At 35.1% G+C, this 27,012-nt stretch overlaps 2 protein-coding genes across 2 annotated transcripts in view; one reads left to right on the top strand and one right to left on the bottom strand.

Moving 5' to 3' along the window:
- Nucleotides 1-990: 990 nt before the first annotated feature.
- Nucleotides 991-27,012, bottom strand: part of LOC128550518 (uncharacterized) — a 31,812-nt gene continuing 5,790 nt past the window's right edge. The window contains exons 5-11 of the mRNA XM_053529727.1: nucleotides 26,722-26,826; nucleotides 24,351-24,414; nucleotides 23,200-23,353; nucleotides 5,239-5,282; nucleotides 4,763-4,932; nucleotides 3,848-3,994; nucleotides 991-1,160 (exon numbers count right to left, since the gene is read on the bottom strand). Of these exons, the coding sequence (XP_053385702.1) occupies nucleotides 1,053-1,160; nucleotides 3,848-3,994; nucleotides 4,763-4,932; nucleotides 5,239-5,282; nucleotides 23,200-23,353; nucleotides 24,351-24,414; nucleotides 26,722-26,826 (792 nt within the window). The 3' untranslated portion in view covers nucleotides 991-1,052. The remainder of the gene's footprint in view (nucleotides 1,161-3,847; nucleotides 3,995-4,762; nucleotides 4,933-5,238; nucleotides 5,283-23,199; nucleotides 23,354-24,350; nucleotides 24,415-26,721; nucleotides 26,827-27,012) is intronic.
- Nucleotides 6,804-15,235, top strand: LOC128550448 (complement C1q-like protein 2). Its single transcript, XM_053529523.1, has 6 exons — nucleotides 6,804-6,957; nucleotides 7,797-7,876; nucleotides 8,666-8,782; nucleotides 9,022-9,107; nucleotides 10,423-10,540; nucleotides 15,056-15,235. Exons 2-6 carry the CDS (start codon nucleotides 7,798-7,800, stop codon nucleotides 15,163-15,165), a joined length of 510 nt encoding a protein of 169 aa, XP_053385498.1. The 5' UTR covers nucleotides 6,804-6,957; nucleotide 7,797; the 3' UTR covers nucleotides 15,166-15,235.

Here is a 27,012-nt window from a genome sequence, read left to right as displayed (position 1 = left end):
ATATATACACATTTTCTTTCAGATATAATGACAATCTGACTAAAGTACATTTCCTATTACGCTACGCATAGGATCTGACAACGAGCTATTGATGGCCTCGTTCTGACAACCCTTCCGCTAGCCAATCAAAAGTTAACTTACAACATTCTGCAAGCCTTGATATTTGATATCAACAATTTTTATGTCAGAAGATGTCAGATAGCCGGTTAGCTCAGTCGGTAGCGCACTTGCTCTGTGAGCGAGAGGTCTCGGGTTCGAGCCCTGGATTAACTGCAAATTTTTCTTACTCTTTGATTAACTGCAAATTTTTCTTACTCTTTGACATTCTAACAGGTTGTCTGATTGGTTCAAACAAAAATAGATTTGCGAAAATAAAAATCCAAAATATACAGAAGACGAATGTGAATGGGTCGTTCTCAGATCTTCGTTTAGAAGATCAAGTACTTTAGTCAGATTGGATATAATGATCATTATGCTTGGTTGCATTTCTTCTTTTCCAATTTCTTGTATGATGGTATTGAAGTGTTAAACATAATGGGGGTAACGACATAGCTGCACTGAAGTTTTTCATTTCTCTACTTTTTACAGGATTTGCCGCTTATACTGATTATTACTTAAAATATTTTGCACATATTAATACTGTGCATGTAAACACTCCCTCAAGAGATGCCTTAAACTTTCTCTTCTTCACTTGCAAGTGATACAAAGGTCATTTTCCGCTCACATCAAATGTATTGTAAGTACGTTCTGTAAAGATAATTTCGTGAAAAGGCCCACGAAATTGCATTGCTTAAAAAAGAAGCATAAGATCTGAAAATAGTGTTCCGCATTTTTCCCATAGTAAACTTGTACCCAATATACTTTTCCATTTATTATCCATTGTAAGTGCATTTTGCTTAAACTTGTTGCAATTAAATGACATGTCTCTCGTTGATTCGCAAGAAGCTAATTTCAAAAAAAGTTGTTTAAATCAAACTCTCCAAGAAAGAATGTATGTATTAGATTTTATTTTATATATACTTTTTATAATCTGTACACAAATACATTTGTTTTTAAGTTGCATGAACAAGGTAGCCACTGAAAGTTGAATAAATCTCGTCAGCCGCTCCATACAGAACGGTATCGTACCCGTACGAGCCGTCTACAGATTTAATATATACCTGAAAATAAAACACGCATATGATTTGTTGACTAGTTGAAATATAAAAGGTAGATTTTACTGTTATTAGTGTAAATGAGAAGCAAGTAACACGTGATCTAGTTACTTCTAGCCATTATTTAAGTAGCTTTTACCGCACAGAGACTTTATTCTGAAATAATTCTGTACTTCAAAAAAGTAACTTTAAACATAATAATTACAGTATGTATGTATAGATTTTAGATTCGCTTTTTAATAGAGGAAAAAACTCGTATTTTGTGGTGGCCTGTATAATAAGGTTATTATCTAATTTCAGAGTAAACGGCTTTAATGCCAGAACACCGCAGTCATAAATTATTCCAATGTCGATTTCTAAGTATACATCAACACCATTTTAAAAGGACTGACCTCCAGATTTGACTGAAAAATAATCGTTCTTTCAATTTGTAGTTTTGTCATATTATGAACATATGAAAGTGAGTTTTTGTTTCTAAAATATTTTTAAAAGAATCCAAATCAAGAAAAAAGATGACCGCGACGGGAATTGAACCCCAGACTGCCGCGACAATAAAGACATTTTCCCATCGTCGTTACCAATAGCGCTAGAACGGAAGTAGTGAAATATGTCTTTAAAATATAGATATTTATAATGGAGACAGTTAACCAGGAGTAAAGACGTCAAACGCCTTTTCGATTTTCATCGTCAAAGTAGTAAAAACAGAAAATTCTAATGTGTATCCGTAACATTTAGTGTGTAAGTAAATAAGTTTTAAAAGTCTTCTTATTTAATAAGTAATATATCATGTATTACCATATATCTAAAAATATGTATATATATTTTTGTTCCAACGATCTGAAGGCTAGTCTGTTTAAGCACTTTATTTTACAAGATAACAAATTATATTTGTCAAAATTGTAAACTGGCCTTGACAATAAAGATAAAGTTAATCGTGTCAAAGCCTGCTTTACAGCACGGCCTTATCTATTGCTATTGTGTTCCCAATTAATGGCCCTCAGTATATCAGCCAAATTTGTCAGCCAAATCTAAATGTAAATTTTATTGTAAATATCTAATGATTGCTTTGTGCCTATGATAATTCATAAACCCTGATTTTTAACATTTAATCTTTGATCTTTGTATGAAACACAAACCAAAAAGGCTTAATTTTGATTGTTCTTTTATCTATAGATTTTGTTTTCTGTTTAATGAAAACATGTGTCGTTTTAAGCAATATTTATCACTGTAGACTTTATAGGGAATTTATCCACGGTGCAAAACGCCACTCCCCGAGACGGTAACATCAGTATATAGTTATTCGTCTTTGTTGTCTGCATATACTGAGGCAATTTTTTCGATGTTTTCCGGCTCCTGTTTATGTACAGTCCACAGACTAGTTGTCTGCATGAACAGCAGAGCACCCCGAATCAGTCACAGAAATTCGCAAACCGTGCCAACATGATTCTTTTATTTCTTTTTCGTAATGAAAACTGTAAATGCAACTGAAAACAGTCCGTCAAGTTGCTACGTGGAGTGCCAACAAACTAAAAAATCCTGAAGCCAGTGCTATAACGCGGCGAATGACGTCACCGTAACACCGGCTTCCTGTTAATTTTGCAATATATGATATTCGCTGTAACAGTTATGACGGCACTAAAAGTAAACTTCACTGTTTCAAGCGAAATTTCACTTCTTTTTGAGTGGTGAAAAGTTTCTTTTTAAGGGGATATATAAAAGATAAATTCCCATGCTAGGCGGTGCCTTAATTATCCATCAAGGATTAAGTAGTTGTGGGTTTATTAGAATACTTGAATGTTAACTCTTTCGAACTAATGTGTTTGCATTTTATTCCTTTAACAGCTTTTGAGATGGATCCACTCACGTTCAAGGATACATTTCTAAGGTAACGAATGTACGTTACGAATATACGTAATTTTAATGATATTTGTTAATCAGTCTAACGACCAATACCTGATAATCCTGCAGAATAAGAAAACAGTTGACAACAGGTAACCACAAGTACTATTTGTGTATTTGCTTTGTGAGCTTAATCAATCTAAAAATGAGGCTTTTAAAGCACAGAAAGCAACTAGATAAAATAATAACAAACTCTGTTTACCGCAGTCTACTTAAGAAAGGAAAAGCGAATATCCTAAATAGAAACACATCAAAATTAACAATAAACCCCACGAGCCAAAAGAACCAGAAATAATAACTCAAAATTACGGGCGTCTTTTACCACCGTTACACGACGTGTTTTTAACTTTTTTTAGAGGAGGGACAGAAACCCGATATCCGCGTCAGGTTTGGGAGGGCACCTGGATTGAGCCGCCGATCTTCTTTGATCTAGATGGACAATTTTCTTATATAAAATTATTCTATATCAAACGTTTGGACCATTAATTGTAAAGAGCCCTGCGGTAAGTCGCGATGTTTTGGAATGATAAAAGGCCAACAGTAAGACGCAGGTGATTCGAAACTGGAAATAAGACGCGAAAATTTCGACGACTGTTTGTGCACTGACAAGGCTGAATGCAACAATATTAATAGCTTCGTTAGAGAACAAAAATGTTATCAGTAAATGATGCAATTTTGAAATTTTACAAGAAATGACATAATTGTTGTCCTTGGTTAAAACACAAAATATTTGCCGTTGACATAAAGTTCCTGTAACACGAATTGCTGTTACTCAATGAAGTTCGCCTACTAACCTTATCTCCTACTGCTAGGAGAAGAACCACTGCGTTTCCTCCACTGGCGTAGTCATTTGATGTGTGTCCATAAATTGATTGGATATATTTGTTGTTGTGGTATAGTTCTAGCCATGAGGACTTGTCTTGTTCAGATAAAGTATGAAACTGAAAACAGGAAGAAAATGTAAAAACCATATCATAGCTAATATTTTAGAGTATAAATGATAACGATCAAAAAACTGATTCCTTAAATGTACACAACCAATAGTTGTATATTCCTTTGCTGTAGTGGTAACACGCTTGACTGTCATTTCAGAGGTTCAGGGTTGGAATCACAGTCCAGGCAAGGGGTTTCTGTGGAACGGATGGCCCGCTGCACTAGTGGTAACAAGCTTGACTCTCATTTCAGAGGTTCGGGGTTGGAGTCACAGTCCAGGCAAGGGCTTTCTGTGATACGCTCGACCGTCTATCTAGTGAAAACAGCTTATTGTACATCGGTGTTACACACCGGAAATGTTGAAAAGCCAGAATGTCTATTGAAATAGGCTAGGATAGATATGCCAGACATGGATGATGCAGTATGACTTACATGGTGTATTTAATGACGGCAACCGAATCAACATGTGTAGTCCAGAAATTGCAGTGCAGCGGCGTACCACTAATTAACTTTGAATTGAAAATTTTTGCAAGCCAGTTGATCAATTTTCAAACTATAGAAACCCGTGCAGACGACTTATTTTCGTGGAATTCATGGTAATAGCAGCTGACAAAATTAAATCTCAATGAGCAGGCAGAATGCTCTTTCCATTAATCTCCAGATGTTGAAACTACAAGTATTTAATTTGTATCTCTAGAAAGAGCAGTTTTAGTAACAACAACGAAATTAATGTCATCAAGAATGATTGATAAGTATTACTGTAAGCAATAGTTTACCTCAAAAACGTAGTAACCAGCTGTAGGGCATGTAAAGGTACCAGATGTTGAATTATAGGCAGCACCTATGTTTGTATAGATTCTGTCATACACTACGTTTGCTGCGTTCGGCAGAGCTTGGATATACGTCAGGCCAACTGAGAAGGCAACTTCATTGGCTTGACCAGCCACTGAAATAATGATTTCATTGTTTAATGATATTTTCAAAGGGTTAATAAGTGCACGTTCTTCCCATTTGAAGTATGTTCCATGGAATGCCCGTTTCGTACAGGTAAAATTTTGAAAGTACTATTTCTTCATTTTCATGCAAAAACGTTTCATTGGTTAATATCATGCATGCAGTCAAAGAGTTAAAAAGTATTTTCCCTTGGGAAGTAGTTTCCACAGGGTGCCCGATTCTGACAGGCAACTCGATGCTATTTCTTACTTATTTACTCTATCTGTCCGTGTAAAGGAAGTACATGTAGTATGCCTACCTAGTCCTAATGCGGCACTAGCAAAGAGGATGACTAACATATTGCTGAAACAATAAAATATTATTTCTGATAGATTATACTTACATAAAGTACATGGAAAATCTAACAACGCAATTATTGTACATAGAAGATATAACGTTGGAATGCTTCATCTAATGCAATTAGTACGTTTCTTGCATTGAAAAAGTATTTGCGTGACATCAAACCATTTCTTATGGGCCTCCCTGGCCGAGTGGTTAAGGTCGCCGACTTGAAATCACAGGAATCGTAGGGGTACTTGGGGTATTCCTCCACCATCAAATCTGAAAAGTCGCCATATGACCAGAATTGTGTCCTCGCGGCGTTTCATCCAACTAACAATAACCGTTTCTTTTGAGTTTAACATCATAATCTACACTTAAATAATGAAATATCTTATATTTTTAAACGATTCAAACGATTTCTTTTTTTTCTTTTTTTTTGAAATTTTGCATGCTTTTAACTATATAAACTTAAAACGGCAGTATATCCGAAAAATAATAAGATAGTGGCAAAACATCACATGTCGGGTAAGCAGTTTTGTAGTATAATTCATTGCAATGTAAATTATCCACACCTCATTTCACTACTGAACGAATCCCAAAGAAGTTACAATTTGTTTGACAGTTTTTAAAAATTGATTATGTTTTTCTGTTTACTCACATTATGTGACAAAACCTGTCCTGTTGATATTTAATCTTGCAGCATAGGCAGTTTATAAATTATTAATGATTAGAAACATTTTTCTGTGAAAGATGTATTCAATTTGGCATTTTCTATTACGTATTGTATTTCTTTTTATTGTTCCCTGGAACTTCTTTGCTAATCAAATTATCTCCGATCTGATGGAAGGGAACACTAATCCCACTACATCCATTTTATAAACGCCCAGTGGTACCTTTCTTCATTTTTGTAACTTTATTGCAGTCTTTATATGTTAGATTACAAAGATATATTCAGTTATAGTCAAACTTGTCTATAAAGACCACCCTTGGGAGAGCCAAAATGTGGTCTTTATTGGGAGGTGGTTTTTATTTACAGGTTGAAATGCACTGTTAATGTTAAAATGGGGAACAAAACATGTGGTCTTTAGAGCCAGGTGGACTCTGCTCAGAGGTGGTCTATAATACATGTTTGACTGTATTTATACTGATATCATTGCCGTCGTAGAATAGTTCATATATGTCATAGCCATGATACTGGTAGTCTCTTATAACTCTTATGTAGAGTGGCGATGTACTTGTACCTATAGACATAGTATGTGTAAAACTTGTAAATTGATGAGACTTAAATAAAGATAATACTTCGAGGAAAAAAAACATTTAGGAAACTGTAAATAAAGATTTTGCAACTTACCTGACCAAAAGGTTTTATCAAAATAAACTGTCTGCGACAATATTACGACAATCTATTGATAAGACATTTGATGAACATTTCGTGCATACAAAAATCTTTCAGGTCACTGGTGTACAAGTGCAGTGCAATGTAGACATAGGACCTGGTCGTGATCATTTAGTCGGTCAAAATTAAATCTATGTCAAAACCTATCTTTATCGGATAAAATTGAACTTAAAAGGACGCCAGACCAGCCAGGCACGCAGTACAAAACTCTTGAGATAAGAGTTATTTCTGTTGCCGGGACGGCTATTAAACTCAAGTTTTGAAGACGTCAATTTCAATAGAATAAACAACAGATAAGAGGTTAGCATATTTTTCTTTTAATTACATTAATTTATATATTTTGAAATTATGCAAAGTCTTATTGTCTAGCAAATTAATTAAAGCCGTAAAAATAGCACTTCGTATATTTCGAATACACGTTGATAGTACCTAAGTGTTACAGGGTGGAACAAATGTTCAGTCGGAAAGGAAGTAGAAGCGGCGGACTCTAAACAGTCTTCCTGCTTCCTGATGTCGGAGCATACACACTGCTTCCGGATGTCGGAGCATACATACTGCTTTCGGATGTCGGAGCATACACACAGAAGATAGATGTGTAGGAATCAGACCCGAGAACACAGAATAATGTTACGAGACTTTATCTTCCCTCTTCTGCATACGAAATTGTATACCACACATTTGCAAGACATGTTCATGTTGATTACATGGTTTTCATGAATTATAGAAATATAAGAGTTACATATATCTAGTAAATTGAGCAGTTGAACTTGATCAAATATACAAAATTTAGTTGAACATTGAAAAACATTAAAAGGAATAGTTGCTTGTTTAACGTTTAAGACACAAAATATCGTATATAGCATTAATTCTGAAAATTAATTAGATTAAAGTATTAAAAAATCATGGATCTTCTTTAAGATTTTATTAACCACATTTTGACTGACAAAAATACTGTAAGGTGTTATTTACTTCCTTAAAAGTTTACATTTCTATTTCACCTGGAGTGTAGAAAATCATGATATTGGCATGAGTTCTCTACACTTATGGCCAGCTCAGAGGTATTTTCCTTGTACACGTAACGGTTTATAAATAGGAATTGCTAAGTTAACTCGCGTGTACATATGACCAGTCTATTACAGAATGAAGTCATTTCCCTCACATGTATTTTGTTGCGTGTTCTTTGCGGTCGCAGTTTCCGCCATCGATCTACGTAAAGCAGGTACGTATTTTTAAGTAAACGTATAACAGACATTGTGCACGCTTTATTGCTTAGGAACAAACTCTTTGACTTACTTTCACATTAAAAGTGTAAGTATCTCGGTTGTTGAATTTCGTCTTTTCAACCCGAATCCCCACAGTAAAACCAGTGTAGTAAAGTTTGTACTTAACAATACATATACTACGGCTGCGATATATAGTATAGTCCGCCGTTAGCATGCCATTAAGACTGCTAAACAGTTTTCAAAGTCTTTTTTTTCAGAGTGACACATCTTTTTTTAAAGAATAAAATACTGTGAAAAATAGACACTTCTTAAAATTTTCCAGGATTACGACTAGATATCCCTCTATTTCAAAAATTGCTTTTGACTACAGTTAGTGTGAAAGAAATACAAATATATCTGTATTGACTTGGTTATCAGTAGTTCAGCTATGTTTTGTAAATTGTTCTTGATTATTGCAGATACCGTCCAGTACAGTATAATCTATGAATCACACATTTTAATAATTAAAAAAAGTGTTATTTGTTCTTCTTAATAGTTCAAACACAAAAATACTGTGTAGCAATTAAATGGTTAAGTCTGCAACAGATGTGCGTGTTGGTATTGCAAAAAAATTATCTGTTATGATATATCTGTAATATATTTTCGCTTTTGATACAGTATAACTATATTGTATAAGTCACCCCAAAACAGTTAAGTCTGCAAATGGCATTTCTATATAATTCGAAAAATAAGTGTTGATGCAAACGACTGTAATAAAAGACATTACAGCTTTATATATATTTCAGGCGTGCCTTACCGACGCCAGACTGACAATTTTGTAGCGTTTTCCGTCGGACTCGACAGCAACGTTAATCTAGCCCAAAATGCCACTGTCAAATATAATGTTATTTGGACAAATAAAGGTATTTTTTCTACTAAACAATGTTAATCTGATACAATAGATATCTTCCTTTCATGTCGTTTTGACAAAAAATATGTGCGATTTGTTTTGGAATTACTAGTTGTGTTTCCACGATAAAGATTAATGTGTTATTTTTTTGATGATCGGCGAAGATGGGTAAAACAACGTTTCTAGCGGATATACTTTAAGAGATCGATCTTAATGTGTACATTAAAATGCATATATCTGTTTCTATTTAAGGAAACGGTTATGATAGCAGTACCGGTGTGTTTACTTGTCCTCAAGCTGGTTTGTACACATTCATCTATCACGGAATTTCAGAAACTGTGAGTATTTAACCTGCTTTTATGTAGCCCGTCGTGCACTAAATAGGGTACAATGTAAAGGTTTGTTTAATGTTACGTCGCATATGACGAACAAAACGCGGTACACACAGACCAACAAAATACAAACCTGGCGTTTTACGTAATGCTAAAAGCCTTAAGTTTAGATATTTAGTGCTGAGCAAGGAGATACTATTACCCGGTATGCCGTAGTCAGGCGTCGAACAACCAAACGCACTCAAAGTTGAGGTTTGAAATTGATACAGTGTGGATATGTAATAGAAAGAGCATTGAAACTCGAGGGTAAACGATTTGTATGAGGGAGCGTAGCCACGGATTATAAATCATACCTGAGAGTTTTAATGTTCTTTCCGTTTTGTATCATAGCCATCCATAAATGGTAGTTCTGTAGGCGTTCCACATTGCCATATACAGCTGTTCAGTGAGTACTTAAAATCTTTGCTTTACAAATGTTTAAAGTAAAATAAACCAATGCGAGTGCAGAAAATCAATAAAATGCACTTCGCTGTCTGCTGTTAGAGACACTCCCATACACGCTGGCATACTTTCCTATCCGACAATGCGGTATCTAGCGTGCGGGTATTTAATACCTGCACACTTTTAGTAACTGCACCCTGCGCTCAGTGTATTCGATTTACCTTAATTTGTTAAGAAAAAACACCGAGCTATGATACAAAATAGTATGTACAGTATGATTCAAAGGATTGTACGTCATTGACCTTAGCAAAGGCATTTCAATACTTGGACCGACTTTATCATACAGTTGTAGGTAATATTGTGTACTATATATATTCGAACATACGAATAATCTTTACATATAGTTTATGTAAGCATAAAATAAATATATTTATTTGTATTAACATTAGGCTTACAATACTATATATATATATATATATATATATATATATATATATATATATATATATATATATATATATATATATATATATATACATTTTACTTGAAGGTAATATCACGAATTCTTTAAACATTTTTGTTCAGGTTCATGAGTAAGGTTTTCAATAAAGGCATGAACAATGCATCTAGATGTATACAGGAATAAAATATAATATATTTTCTGCCAGTTCATGAGAACGATATTTCGATTGTTAGTTTAGGGATGCACAATGAAATAAGATGAATTCAGGAACTGCATTTATTGCATTTCCTCCCAGTTCAAGGGTCCGACAATTTTATGATTCAATTCAGGCATGAGCAATGCATCTAGATGTACACAGAAACTATATTTATTACATTTGCCAGTTCGAGGGCCCTACAATTCAATTGTTTATTTTAGGCAGGAACAATGAATCTGGACGTGTACAAGAATGATCAGTACCAGATTGGTACTTACGCTCATAACGCAAATGATTATGCATCAGCAAGCAACTCTATTACTTTGTCTCTTCAAAATGGTAAGAATTATTGTTTTTCTGTTGTCACTTAACTTCCTACGGGGACTTCGAAATTGCGCTTTTCCGTCTGTCTGTCCGTCCATCCACAGTTTCTTGTCCGGTCCATAACTCTGTCATCCATCATAAATATTACTTGGCAAAAATATTTTGCATGATGAGTCGACGTGTCGCACGCAACACCCAGACACCTAGCTCAAAGGTCAAGATCACATTTGGAGGTCAAATGTCAACAGGGCTTTTTCCTGTCTGGTTCATAAGTCTGCCATCCAGGAAGAGATTTTAATATCACTTTGGACAAATGTACCGCATAATAAGACAACCCAGCCAGCATGACTATATCAGCTCGATATAGGTATAATGTCGGAATGTCGGCAAAATGTGCCGATGTAGGGCCGACGTCGGGTCGTTGTGAGTGAGTGAGTTAGGTTTTACGGCGAATCGACACACATTGATCATATATCGCCGAGATCGGACTGTTGAACTGCCACAAAATATTGAAATCGGTAGATCGACATCAATCAGTGTAACTATTTCGTAAGTCGGATTGACATCGGGCCGATATTGGATTCTCTAATATAGCTATATTTTTCAAAATATTATTGAAAAACGTGAAAAAGTAATCTAATTGTTTATGTGTGCTAATTTATTAAGCAAATATGATGTATGCGAGAATTAATCAAACTAAGTTTCAAACAAAATTTGTAGACAGTATTTATCAAAATTTTATATGTAATAAAGGGAGGTTATAATTAAAATTCATTTTTATTTTATGTAGAATGCCGCCGTAGACATATTTATATTTACAAAAAAAAAATGAAAATATAAATATGTTTAAAATTCTAATTGAACAATTTTAATAATGTTAAGAATATACAGAAAACTTACGTAACTGTATAAAACATGTAGTATATAGTTCTGAAAAATATTATATCAATAAAATCAAATAACCATCATACACATGATGCGAGACACATCTGTTCTCAAGTAAATTACTCTGAGAATTTATAAAGTGTATATATGAAGAAAACTTTGATGAAGCACTGCGTGTCACACTATTTCGCGACAACGATATGATCTGCCAATATCGGGCCGATATAATTTTTATGTTGGCTAAATATTGTTTGCCAATGTCGGACCGATGTCATTATGATGTTGGCCCGATATCGTCTGCCGACGCCGGGCCGACATCATTCCTATTTGCAGCCGATATTGAAGCCGATATTGGGCCGTTATAGACAACGACGTCGGTTTGATATCGGACCGATATGGAATGCTGGCTGGGAATGTGTCATGCACAACTTTCATACCCCTACCTCAAAGGTCAAGGTCACAATTGGCAGTCAAATATTAACATCGTATGAACAGGGTCTGTTTCGTGTCCGGCTCGGAATCTGTCATTCATCAAAGGATTACAATATGATGAGGCATAAATGTTCCCCATGATAAGTCGCCGTGTCATGTGCAACACACTGAATTATAATAATTATTATTATTCTACCAGATTTATATAGCGCCCTTTTCATGATCAATTTCACGTTCAAAGGCGCTTTACATAGTTCAAATGCAGCCACACATGGCGCATAATTCATCCTCTACCAGTACAGACACAGAGCGATCTGACCAGAGGGACAGAGTGAGACAAAGCCCCCATGACAGAGAGATCAGAAATCAGATACAGGCTTGTCCGGCTAACTTAGCCTAGCTCGTTGCGAATAGACAGCCTGGTTCTTTCACGTGCCCAGTGTATAGCACTGATACATGCGAGGATTGCCTGGGTTTCTGACCAGTACACCTCTTGTTGGGTGGGGAACACTGAAAAGCGTTTCTGAAAATTCCCGAGTAACTGCCGGGGATCGAACCCCCGACCTCAGGATTGGAAGACCAGTGTGCAAACCACTGAGCTATCCGTCCACCCGACTGAACCCTAATTTAAAGGTCAAGGTTACACTTGGAGATCAGATGTCAATAGGGTTTTCCCTGTCTGTGTCTATAATTTTGTCATGCCAATCTGGATTTAGATATCTGGTTGTACAAATATTCCCCTGGATGAGACAACGTGTCATGCGCAAAACCGTACCCCTAGCTGAAAGGTCAATGTTACACTTGGAAGTCTGACGGGTCTTTAACTCAACAATCTTAAAGGGATATCAATATAACTTGGCATAAATGTACCCATGATAACATGATGTGTAATGCGCCACATCCATACCCCTTTCTCAAAGGTCAATATCACACTTGGAGGTCAAAGGGCGTTAGGGTGTTTCCTAGTTCAATACTAGTAACTGTGTCATCCACGAACGTATTCTACAATCAAGAATGGATTAAACGACACAAAATATGTATTGTATGAACTATTACATCATCAAAATATTTTAAATTTATTTATTTCATTGGGTTTTACGTCGCACCGACACAGTTATAGTTCATATTGCGACTTTGCAGCTTTTTATGGTGGAGGAAGACCACAGGGTACAACATAAATGTTTGTTTAATGTTACGCCCTCCGTACATTATTTCATCACGAGCGGGCACATGGGTAGTACCACCGACTTTCCATAAGCCAGCTGGATGGCCAAAATATTTTAAAGGTCCACTACTAACACCCGAACAAGTATTATATGAAAACCAGTGTTTGTAGCTGAGACTTCCTATTTACTGAAAATATGACCCACTGCATCTGATCTGACCAAGTAGTCATGAATATGTTCAAGAATAACCAATAAATAAACAAAATAAAATGCTAATTTCAAACCGAAAGTATGGTTTCCGACTGCTTACGAACCCGTCTCGCATCTTCGGATTTTTTTTGAAGAATCCTCCGAAACGAGACTTTAATTTATAAATAGATGCAACATATATTATATACCCAAACGATAACGTGATTTAGCATAGGAAATTAAACATTTTTGTAACTCACAAAAACTTCATGAAAATCATTCTTATGATACAGGTATACTACAAGTTTTCGTGATGACAATTTAGGCCCTTCCCGAATAAAAGTATTTTCACAACTTCGTCTGCAAACTTTTTCAGTTAATCTCTTTTCAGCATAGGTTTTAGAATATAAATGAATAACCATCTTACACTGTAGAAACAAAATGTGATTGAACTGTACCTAAATACACTGAATTGTGTACATATGGCTACATTAATTCAATAAAATTTTAGACATTAAACACATTGTCTTGGCCTAATATATGTCAATGTCAATTTGAAACTAAAAATTTGTACATCTCATAGTTTTCATGCAAATCGTGTATAACTGTCATCATGGAAATACAGTTATTTATTCAGTCTAAGAAAATACAGAAACAATCATTTGTTTCTCTATACATGTGTTGATTTCAAGGGAATACTGCACGGCTATCGTAATGTTTAGTAGTATATTTCAAAATGTTCAGTCTTGTTTTAAGATTTATGTCTATTCATTTGTCTTTATTTTGCACCTTTAAAGGCTGATAACAAATTTGTTTTTATAAAATTGTTACATTTATTATTTTTTAACATAAGATATATTTCTTTCTTGTTAAATCGTAATTACGATATTATTTTAGGTTTGAAAATATTTTCATTCAAACAATAGAAGGTTACATTGAATCCATTGTTTGGATTACCTCCCTGTATGAAGCTGACACATATGTTTAAGTTCATGTGTTATACTGGAAGAAGTGTTGTGTTTTCTTACCATTTGATTATGTATTTTCTCTATTTTGACAATAGCTTTAGATGATTTTAAGATAAGATGGAACTTCCAAGAACTGATGCCTAAGCAATTGAAACACAGTTTATAAAATTTTGAATAGATCAGATTCGTTCAATACTACGTTTTTCAAATCTTGCCTATACAGTTATTAAGTTTAAGTTATTGAATATGTTTCTGTCACAGGTTTTTTGTTTGTTTGTTTTTGTTGGGTTTAATGTCACGCCGAAACAATCATAGACCACATGGCGACTTTCAAGCTTTTGATGTTTGATGAATACCCCACATGCCCCGTTGAACATTTTTTCCCGTGGGCACATTGGTAGAAATGTGGACCTTACTTTAGCCATCCAGACTGCTTCCACACAGTCATGAAGAATTACACGTCTAAAGCGAGGCTTGGACCCACATCGTTTAGTGGCAAGTGATTTGAAGGCAGTGAGTCCTTAACCAACCACTCGACCATGGAGGCCCCGGTCACAGTTTATTTCACGTTTTAATATTGTTTCCAAACGACGACATATTGTTAATGAGCTTTTGAAATTTATTTTTCATTACGAATGACGTCAAATGATGACGTCAGTCTCTCTTGAATCCGCGCAGTCTGGTCAGGATCCATGCTGTTCGCTTTGAAAGCCTATTGCAATTAGAGAAACAGTTAGCGAACAGCATGGATCCTGACCAGACTGCGCTATGTTGGTTTTCTCATGGCACGGCTCATTTATTCGAAAGTAGGATTTTTTTTTTTATTTTAGAACGAAATTCACAGTGAATAAAATATGTGCTAATAACAGTAAAACGTATTTTTCTTTCAGGTGACCGGGTCTATATAAAAGGTCACGGAACAAGTGTGTTGTATGGGCGTGCAGATGAAGTATATTCCACATTTTCGGGATTCTTACTAGTACCACATGGAGATCGATAAGAGCGTTTTCTCAAATGTAGCAAATACTGTATTGATGCGTGTCAAAGTAAATAAAAACTGTCAGACATTGGTACGTTTTTGCTGAAATTATTTTAGGAAGTAAAGCACAAATTGTTATTATTTTGTCCAAAGATAACAAGAATAAGAAAATAAGAGAGCGGGCTTAGTTTTCGACCAAATACCCAGCCGATTAAAACATAACGATGAGCCAAACGTATACCAATTTGATTTGTCATCTTTTACTCTGTCAACCTTTTCTTTAGGGTTTTCCTTGATTTTTTTACCACTGATACTACACTGTAAAGAATGTTGAGGGTGATGAAAATATTTTTTTTAGATTTTAAAGATATTTTGGAGATCTTTAGGACGATGTCTAGCTCAGTTATATGTAGGATAAAACGTGGATAGTACTGTAATTAAATCAATGCTAATTTTATATAAAAAAAAAATATATATATATATAATAGCTATTTAGAACGTATTTATTGTCGAAAACTATTCAAGGAGAACAACTGACACCCAAAGGACTGTTTCACAAAAGGTCAAAGGTTTTAACCTAAGTTCTCTCAAAAGTATGAACGTCTGAAACACGATTTTTTCATAGCATATAACTTATATATTTGCAAAGTAGACCCAAAACAAAAAAAAGCTATAACGGAAAAATATTATAGACGGCTTGTTCAAATATCCAACAAGTACATTTTGATTTAATGCAAAATATAGAAGACGGTGGTCAGGAAGGGGTAGAGGTAGGGGTAGGATTTGTGAAGCTTGCCCAAGACTGTGACAAAGCAGCGTAAATTCATGAACGCATGCTTATAATAAATTTATTAGTAGGATTTTACGTTGAATCGATGTAAAAAGGTTATAGATCGCCCAGCAAGCACAGATGTAACGTTTATACTGAAGCAGACAAGGATCACGTCGTAAGTGAATGAAACGGTTGCAGATATGTAAGATCGAGAACGTCGTTAATTAAGTGTTAACATCTCAGTGCTGAGAAAATTTTCACAAAATCTACAGCACACTGGATAACCGGCTATCCTGACGCCCGCTGGAAATGTAACCCAGCTGGAAATGTAACCCAGCTGTAAATAGGTAGGTAAAGTTTTTCATTTATTTCTATTAAAACGAAGCCAGTTCTTGCAAATTAACTTGACAAATTGTTTTGTTTATGAACAACCTATGAAAACTTTTATCATCTGGTTTAACAGATGTGTCCTTTCGGAACACATGTGTGAAGTTTACGGGTTCTACGTTATTCCTGGAAAAGTATATTAGCCGTTAAATTAGGCATGGTCGAGAAAAAAGGACTGTCGAAAACGGCCGCTGTATTTGAAATAGGCAGTCGTTGAAGTCAGCTGTCGGCTATCGAGAATACAGCTGTATAAAAGTAAAAAAAAACTGTCTTGTAGACATGTTATATGCCCCGTAGTGTCTCTTCTTTATGTATATTTTGTATCTGTTTAGTCTGTCTGTGTTTTTGCGATTTCTTTCGTCTTTCATTTGTGTAAAATGTGTATACTTGCAGTCAGTAAACAGTTTGTATATACTTATGTATGGTCTTTATTGCCATGTCGAGTAATTCTGGTTGATTTCATTATCATTGTCCTTTTAGTTTAGGGTCTAAATGTTGCTTTGTTCCTTTCGTCCGTCCGCAGTGTCTTGTCCGGGCTCTGATTCTACATGCATGGACTGATTTTTAAGTATTGATTTTTAAACTTCAAACATGTATTACCGATGATACAAATATTAGTGAGACCCATTCATTAATGACCACCTCCAATGTCAGTATAACAAAAAAAATCTTTATCACAGAGCTATAAGTAAGTATTTTGTGTCAGACTGGCAATTTCTACATGCATAGACAAAATTTCAAATATATTGTGTCGTATAGTAGAACTTTTATTTTCATGCGGTTTTATTTGATAGCTGACTGTGTAAAATCGTAAACAAGCAAAGAAGAGTTCCGATATACCTTGTTATATGTTGATTAAAGCTACATGTGGCTGCCATGTTAAGAAATAACTGATTAACAGTCATGTGAGATTTTGCAAGGTTCTGCTTATTTAGATCTGAAACAATCGTTTTCAATCGTTTGTCTCTATACACCAACAACTTGCAGTTTTAGACCATGAATTAACTGTTGAAAAGGTATTTATGAATAAAACAAAATGGCAGATTTACATTAGGAGCAATTAAATAATTATGTATGAGCAAATAATATTATACACCTATCAAGAAAACTTTTCAAAACAAGAACGGGCATTTGAGATTCATTAAAGATACTGAATTCTTCAAACGAAATTCAAAGGACTGACGACCAGAAGCAATCATTTGCACTTGCAAAACCCGAGGTGAATTACTTTCTGCAGTAGCCCGGAGGCACCTGTAGTGGTTTTCCTCCACCATCAAAGTAGATCCCTCGGAAGCACCGAGAGCAAGGCAGACAGTGAAAATGCAGACTCGGTTTGATTGAGTCTGTTCATGAGTAGTAATGGAAAATGCAACTCTGCCCATGCCCCCTAGCACCGGCTTTAGCAGTATTCAATCTTCAAATATAATATGAGTTGAAATCAATGATCCCGAAGGACCAGAAAATATAACAACACTGAGATGAAGACGGGGCAACTTTTTACGGTCGCCACACAACACATAATAACCGCTGTTGTGAAGTAAATAAAATCTTAAAGTAGATCCCTCGGAAGCATCGAGAGCAAGGCAAACAGTGAAAATTGCAGACTCGGTTTGATTGAGTCTGTTCATGAGCAGTAATGGAAAATGTAACACTACGCATGCCCCCTAGCACCGGCTTAAGCAGTATTCAATTTTCAAATCTAAATGAGCTGAAATCAATGATCCCGAAGGACCAGAAAATATAAAAACACTAAAAAACATTGAACAGCAGGAAACACAATATAACTCGTTTAACTTGCGATTGATGCTGATGATATAAAAACCCAAGTGCATTAATCAATTTATAAGATCATGTAAGTAGGTACATTTTGTGTATAACTAATTTAAATTTTCACGGAAAGAAATATTCGTTTTTTCATGACTATTTAAATGTTGGTTAGTAATATGAATGTGCACAAAGAACGGGATATTCTGCCATATTACCGTAGTTCTAAATCAATTTTTATTTTAAATTTGAAAAGTTTATGAACAGTAAAATCAAAGCAATTTTTATAGTACTTGAATGTCTTATTTTGGAAAAAATGAAATATCCCGATAAATCTGTATATTGTCAGTTTCGTACATTAGACTTTGATTGCTATTTGTGTAATTTCTACCAACTCTGGTACCATGGCAAATTAAATTCAATGTATCAGATAAACAATATATATATCGCTATTTTGTAGTTAATAAACATGTGTGTTGTTAAATTGTCAAATTTTGCATTTCAACATAGTTTAATATTTTCTTCTGTTGTGATTTTTGCTTTTCTAGATGTTCAATTAGTTTTTTTATTATCATACTCTCTAAATGATCTAATACCTTGAAATAAATTATGAGATCCTCTTGGGTCGCTAAAAGTAAATACTGGGGCTGTGGCGATGTTATCTATTGCTCCCTGTAATGATCCCATGGTGACCTACCAGTGTAGAAAAAGAGTGTGAAATAGCGGCATACACAGTAAAGCCAAAACAAAATTCGAATACCTACCTCTGATATTAATACCCTGTATTTTAACTAAGAATCCAGGCTCTTCTTCTGGTATTGATACTCTGTTTTATAACTAAGAATTCAGGCTCTACCAATCATAATACTCTGCTTTATAATCAAGAATCATGGCTCTACCATCATAAATCATCAAACTGATACTCTTATAACCATGAATCCAGGTTCTACCTCTGGTATTGATACTCTGTTTTATAACCAAGAATCAAGAGCCAAAAAAGGTAAAAAGGCATTTGCGCCACAGTGGCATTATTCCCACAGAAGTTCGTCTATATCTCTTTGTCATGTTTAGAATGAAGACACATACATCTAGTTGTATATGTCTAAGCCACTTGCTTGGTTCATGGCAAACGTAGTTGTCTCAATCCTGTTGACACTCAATCGACGGACTTAGTTTGTCAAGAGGCAACAGACCTGATTGATACACTGAAGATCATTAGTTTTATAAATAAAAAAGTAAAAAAACTTTAGTTCTTTTCACACGAGTGCACATGATGACTGATTTGTTGATCATATCCTATTGTTTCTTTTACTATACATCTATCGTTATACTGTTTTGACACAATGTCATGCCGTACATATACAATACTGACCGGGTATTACGATATATATGCAATCTTAATATGGCTAGCAAAACCGATACATGTTTATTTTTGTGTTAATCCAATACAAAAAAGATTGAACGAAAAATTACAAATATACGGTAGGAGAGCACTAAGTGGCCCAGTAAATCAATATGGAATATCGGTTGGGACAAACCAATCGCTTATTTGCTATTTGTTGTTTTGATTATTTGCTCATTGCTAAATGCTTATTTGCTAATTGCTTATTTGTTATTTGCCATTTGCTAATTGTTAATTGCTGAATTGCTATAATTACTATATGCCAGTTGCTTATAACCTAAAGTTTGTTCATTTGCTTATTTTCTATATGCCAATTGCTTATAACCTAAATTTTGTTCATTTGCTTATTTTCTATTTGCCAATTGCTTATTTGCTAATTGCTGATTTGCTTCTTTGCTTTTTGCCAGTTGCTTATTTGCTAATTGTGTATTTGCTTCGTTTTAGACAGTTTATGTAATCTGTCAATATGAATTGCTTTCTTACTTACATTTTGTATACTCGCAAGAGGTGTTTATATCGTCGTTGTAATCACGAGGTTGCGGGTTGGATTCCTTGGGCTGCCAAATAGAATTTCTAACAGTCTTTCGGATGAGACTTAAAAAACGAGGTTCCGTTTATGGATACTATACGTCTATATTGGGATACTTAGCCCCTAAAACCTACAATAACTAATTTCTTTTGCGGACAATGGTCATATGAGAAACCGGTATCAACGATAAAAAGTCAGTCAGTCGGTATTTATGACGAGTTCAGTGGTCGTCAACATGGCATAGTTCAGGACCAAACCTTCAACTTATATCTCTTAACCACTACATTTTCATGCTCATGTAATATGCAGTACGTGATTTTTGTAGCACTGGTTATCTAAACATCTAAACAGATACTTGTGGTTTTGCCAAACTTAAAAATATACACACTGGAAATGTCAAGTGATTTGAACGCGATAATAATGACATTTTTCTAAATGTTCCAAACAATACATTTTTCTGGTGAGGTAAGCAAATTCCAATAAATTATTCATTATGCTATTATTTGTCATTTTTCCTCATGTATTTACTACAGAATATATCTCTTTATTGCAACTTTGTAATACAAATGTCTTTATTCTACAAGTTGTTTTTGCAGAAGAGTCAAATCTAAATCCACTGGAATATGTGAGGTTGGGGTGGAACCCTGAAGATATGAGAAAACAGCATATATATATCATGGTCGTAGGGGTTCGGGAACGGGTGTTAAGCCTTTCAGACATTCGTATGACCAAAAAAAGTTATTTTAGGTTTTGTGGGATAAGCATCCAAAGTTCCAGAGACCCTCCCATACACGGGACCTCGATTTTAAGTCTCATCCGAAAGACTATTAGTATTTCTATTTGGCCTGCCCCTGGAATCATCAAACCCCCAACCTTAAGATTACAGGTCTCGTGCTCTACCAATGACATAAATACCAACTGTTTTACCTTCTGTGAGTATACAAAATGTAAGTAAAGATACAATTCATGTTGATAGAGTACACCCACTGGGTAAAAGGAGGCAAATTAAGCTAAGCAAAGAAGCAAATGGCATAAGCAAATTAGCAAATAAGCAATTGGCAAATAGCAAATCGGAATTAGCAAATAAGCAATTGGCAAATAGCAAATCAGCAATAAGCAATTAGCAAATAAACAATTTGCATGTCCCAATCGTATGGTATGGAATGCCGGTTGGAACATGCCAATTGCTTATTTGCTAATTGCTAATTTGCTAATTTGCTCATTGCTTATTGCTGATTTGCTATTTGCCAATTGCTTATTTGCTAATTTGCTATTTGCCTATTGCGTATTAGCTAATTGCTAATTGCTGATTTGCTTATTTACTAATTGCCAGTTGCTGATTTTTTAATTGTGTATTTGCTATTTGCTTCTTTTTTGCCTGTTTATGTAATCTGTCACCATGATATTTATCCTTACTTACATTTTGCATACTCACAGGACGTAAAACAGCTGGTATCTATGACATCGGCAGAGCACGAGACTTGTAATCTTGAGGTTGAGAGTTGCATTACCAGGGCTGGCCAAATAGATATTAACAGTTTTTTGAATGAGATTTAAAACTTACGTCCCGTGTATGGGAGGGTCTCTAAAATTGTGATGCATATCCACCAAAACGTACAATAACTAATCTCTTTTGAGTGCGTTGGTCATACGAGTGTCTGAATAACCCGGTCCGAACTCCTATGAACATCATATGTATGTTTTCTCATAGTCTCAGGGTACCATCCCCAACCTCAGAAACGGACAAAGAGTTTCTCGAATTTCCGTGGATTTAAAGCAACATGTAGAATTGTAGAATTTTAAACATTTAAATTACTATGTTGCAATAAAGGTATATATTCTGTAGTAAATGCATGAAGAAAAATAACAAATAATAGTATAATGAATAATTTATTGCAATTTTGCTTACTTCACAAGAATTTTTTTTTGTTAAATTTGTAAAAAGGCATTATTATCATCCATTTGCGTTCAGATCATTTATATGTCCAGTGTGTCAGTTTTGTTCCATATCTGTCTAGAAAATAGCAAATATTGTATTATTTGAGGTTACTTTAAGGTAAAAACAATAGAAGAGGAGAAACCCTGAGAATATTTGAAAAAGGGACGTAAGTAGTATATATGGATGCGTAGATATGGCTCCTAGCTATCGATTGAAATCCGATTTGGGTACCTAAGATAGCCCGATGGGTCGAGACAGGTCTTACAAGGTCACCGAGTAGTGTTCGAACTTAGAAAAAAAGACTAATTTCCCATGTCTGAGAGATTTTCACTTGGTCATATAGGTGAGAGTCCAGGCTATCGAGTGAGACCAAGTTCGAGTATCAGCCCTCCCAGTAATGGTCACAGCATGTCATATAAAGTCACCTGGTGGTGTTCTAAAGTAGGAAATAGGACAATTTTGACCATGTTTGAAAGGCTTTATACCAGGTCTGAAACCCTATGACCATGATATGTACCAGTATCATACATTAATGTGTAGGGATAGGTTCTGGCTATAGATTGAGGCCCAGTTTGGGTACCTTAGGTAGTCCGAGCGGTCAGTACACGTCATACAATGTCACCGGGTAGTGTTAGAACTTAAAAAATGACTATTTTGATCATGTCTGAGAGGTCTTCGATAAAGTTCGAGCCTCTATGACCCAAATATATGCCAGTATCGTACTGATCAGCTCATCATCTAAGAAACTGTTATGGAAGTAATTGTGATTGTTATCTTATAAATGAAACCAGACATTTGACACTATTTAACAGTTTTTTTTTGTGTGTGTTTGGCACTACCAAATGTATCTGTGCAAATAATCAGGGCAACAAAAATATCAAATACTGTACATTACATGAGCATGACAATGTAGTTCGAGGATCCTGCAGGAAGTTGCCATTGGGTTCGGATTTCTTAAGTGTTACGTTTTATCAAAGTTATTTCAATTACAAACCTTCAAAGTATTCCCCCTTTACCGAAACACATTTTTGTAACCTTTTTACCCAGTCGCGAAAAGCAGATAAATAGTCTTCTTTTGGAATCTGTTTGAGACACTGATAAATGACCCTTCCAAATATCAGTCCAGAAGGGAACTTTTTTCTAGAAAGCATTTTCTTAAGCCTTGGGAATAAAAATGTCAGGGACTCAGGTCAGGTGAATTAGGCGGATGGTTTACAACTTCTACCTTTACAGAAACCTAAAAAGACTTAACGACATCGCACTTGTGAGTGGAGGCGTTGTCGTGTATATGATGAACTCCTGACCATTCTTTGCTTGGACGTTTCTTATTATAAAACGTTTTCACTTTCCTCAGTAACGAGTTCTCGTAGAATCGTCCATTGACTCTAGGAACAGATGGGCAAGGCACTTGACCCACTAGAATTGAAGAAAATTGCGTACAACATCTTTTTCGAACTTTTAGTTCTCTTGGCAATACAGGGGCGTTCTTTATCTTTTCGCTTCCATTGCTTATTATCAGCCCTTCTCCGTGGCTCAAACAGGTGCACCCAGATTTCGTCACCTGTTAACAAGAAATAACCAGACTATCACAGCCTTTGTGTGTTTTCAAAAGTTTTCTGGCACAATTAAGGCGTTGTTTCTTTTGCTCCTCAGTGAGCAAATAAGGTACTCACCTAGCGCAAACCTTTCTCAGGTCCAAACTCTTTTTTTTTCAGAATTGTTTGCACACTGCCTTCTGATATGCCAGTATAACTGGCTATATCTTCCAATGACAATCGCGCATCCTGTTCGACCACAGCTTTTACAGCTGTGATGTTTGCCTTGGAAAAAGAGGTTATAGGCCTACCAGAACGGGTATCATCTTCGACAGATAATTTCCCAGCTTAAAAGTCTTTAACTCATCTAAAAACTGTGCACATTGAAATGGCCTGAGATCCATATATACCCCACAATTCGTCGAATATCTGCTTTGAATCTATATCAAGCCTGATGCGGCATATAATATAGCTACGAATTTTACAATGTGACAAGTAAATTGTTCAGTGTATACTACTGCAGGTATTTCAGTTTGAAATATGTCGGTCATTTGAAAGGCAATTTACACGAAATTAGTGACAGAAACTTTTTGCAGGACCCTCGTATTTAAGAGATATAAGTAGAAGGTTTAGTCCTGAACAATGTTTCCGATCACTAAACTCGTCATAAATACCGACTGACTGTCTTTTTATTGTTGATACTGGTTGCTCATATGGCCATCGCCCCAAAAAGAGATTAGTTATTGTAGGTTTTGGGGGATAAGCATCCCAATTCTAGATACACTCCAGGTGTATAGCACCCATAAACGGGACGTCAGTTGTAAGTCTCGTCTGAAAAACTGTTAGTAATTCTATTTGGCCAGCCAAAGGAATCCAACCCGCAACCTCGAGATTACAAGTCCCGTGCTCTGCCAATGATATAAATACCGACTGTTTTACCTCCTGTGGGTATACAAAATGTAAGTAAGCATGCAATTCATGTTGACAGATTACACGAACTGGTTAAAAAGAAGCAAATAACAAATACACAATTAGAAAGTTATCAACTGGCAATGTTGACAGATTACACGAACTGGCTAAAAGGAAGCAAATAGCAAATACACAATTAGAAAATAAGCAACTGGCAATAAGCAAATCGGCAATTAGCAAATAAACAATTGGCAAATAGCAAATAAGCAATAAGCAATTAACAAATAAGCATTTGGCAAATAGCAAATAAGCAAATCAGCAATTAGCAAATGAGTAATTGTCAAATAGCAAATAAGCGAATCAGCAATTGGAAATTAGCTAATGAGCAATTGGCAAAAAGTAAATAAGCATTTAGCAAATAAGCAAAACAGCAATTAGCAAATATGCAATTGGTATGTCCCAACCGGCATTCATATCCCATCGGGCTATCTTAAGTACCCAAATCGGATATCAATCAATAGCTAGGACCCATATCTACACATCAATATATACTACTTTTATCCCTTTTTTCACATATTCTCAGGGTTTCTCAATGTTGACATGGTGATATGGAACAAAACTCACACACTGGAAATTTCAAATGATTAGAAAGCAAATGGATGATAATAATGCTTTTTTACTGAATTTTAAAAGAACAAAAAAACAACAACTTTTTTTTTTCTGTTGAGGGAAGCTAAATTATAATAAGTTATTCATTATACTATTAATTATCATTTTTCTTCATGCATTTACTACAGAATATATCTCTTTATTGCAACATGGTAATTTAGATATTTTAAATTCTACAAGTTGTTTTAATTCTACGGAATTTCGAGAAACTCTTGGTCCGTTTCTGAGACTATGAGAAAACATACATATGATGTTCATAGGGGCTCGGACCTGGTCTTTCAGACACTCGTATCACCAACGCACTCAAAAGAGATTAGTTATTGTACGTTTTGGGGATATGAATTCCAATTTTAGAGACCATCCCATACACGGGACGTCAGTTTTAAATCTCATCCAAAATACTGTTAATATCTCTATTTGGCCAGCCCTGGTAATGCAACCCTCAACATCAAGATTACAAGTTTCGTGCTCTGCCGATGACATAAATTCAAATTGTTTTACGTCCTGTGAGTATGCAAAATGTAAGTAAGGATACAATTCATGGTGACAAATCACATGAACAGGCTAAAAAGAAGCAAATAACAAATACACAATTAAAAAATAAGCAACTGGCAATTAGCAAATAAACAAATCAGCAATTAGCTAATACGAATTGGCAAATGAGCAAATAAGCAATTGGCAATAGCAAAGCAGTAATAAGCAATTAGCAAATAAGCAATTGGCAAATAGCAAATCAGCAATAAGCAATTAGCAAATTAGCAGTTAGCAAATAAGCAATTGGCATGTCCCCACCGGCAATACGTACAGCCGGATTTTCATAATATAAATGGCACAGAATCTTTCTAACTAGTATCGACATTAATATGGATGTAACTTCAATATCATGCAACTTCTGCTTTTAATAGCTGTACAGAAAAAGAAAAAGGTTACATAGTTCTGCCAGTTGCACCGGGAAAAAACATTAATGATATATGAACTTACTGCAACTGACAACCAGAAGAATATCTTACTAATCTTAGTATGATATCATGTACGCATCATTTTTTGAATTTATTTTTCTTTCCATTTGATAGAATTCCAGACTAATACACTGGTTTCTTAATATTTTGACATTTTGTTCGAATTATATACTATAGTATTTTCAATGTTTGAAATATTTACAAAAACGAATAAAACTATCGTTGTTTGACATGCAATAATTGTCAAAAATATTTTATACAACAATAATGTACTCGCAGCAGTTTGTTTTTGTCAATTTTTACACTTCCCCTCCCCACACCCCCTGAACCAAGCACCATTTTTGCAACATACGTAATACATATAATAACTGATAACAAAGGCATGCAAAATATTTTTTGCGTCGTTTGGAAGAAAGATGTACAAAACGGAAAAATTGTTATTTCTCACATTTCAATGTCAATAAAGTAATGTATATCTTTGTTCACAAACTTGTACCAATAACTAGAATGAATCCAGAAATGATCTTTTACTATCCTTCCAACGCTCTTTCAGAAGTCCGGCCCTAGCTCAGCTTATTGGATAGGCAAGCGAAATATAAACATGTCCGATGTCCTTTCAATGAGTTGTTTAAATAAGACTCTTCAAGAAAGTACGTATGTATTAGATTTTATTTTGTTATAAATTCTTTATACACAAATACATTTCTTTTTAAGTTGCATGAACAAGGTAGCCGCTGAAAGTTGAATAAACCTCGTCAGTCTGTCCATACAAAACGGTATTAGCCCCGTACGAACCGTCTACAGATTTAATATATACCTGAAAATAAAGCACTCGTATGATTGGTTGATAAGTTGAATATTTCTGTTTAGGGTAAAACAAAACGTGATCTAGTTACTTCTAGGTACCATATATGTACTTCAACAATTATGTAGATAATGTCTCCAAACATTTGCCGAGCTGATAACTCATTCTGAATTAAATCTGTACGAAAAAAGTAACTTT

Source organism: Mercenaria mercenaria, chromosome 18 (genome assembly GCF_021730395.1).
Source record: "Mercenaria mercenaria strain notata chromosome 18, MADL_Memer_1, whole genome shotgun sequence".
Lineage (NCBI taxonomy): Eukaryota > Metazoa > Mollusca > Bivalvia > Venerida > Veneridae > Mercenaria > Mercenaria mercenaria.
Note: the sequence above shows the minus strand (reverse complement) of the source record. Positions and strands in the feature narration are given on the sequence as shown.

Excerpts from the sequence above, each read along its gene's own strand:
- LOC128550448 (XM_053529523.1), top strand. The coding sequence starts at position 7,798 with ATGAAGTCATTTCCCTCACATGTATTTTGTTGCGTGTTCTTTGCGGTC. Across the intron at positions 7,877-8,665 it reads CATCGATCTACGTAAAGCAG|GCGTGCCTTACCGACGCCAG; the intron begins GTACGTATTTTT and ends TATATATTTCAG. Across the intron at positions 8,783-9,021 it reads TGTTATTTGGACAAATAAAG|GAAACGGTTATGATAGCAGT; the intron begins GTATTTTTTCTA and ends TTTCTATTTAAG.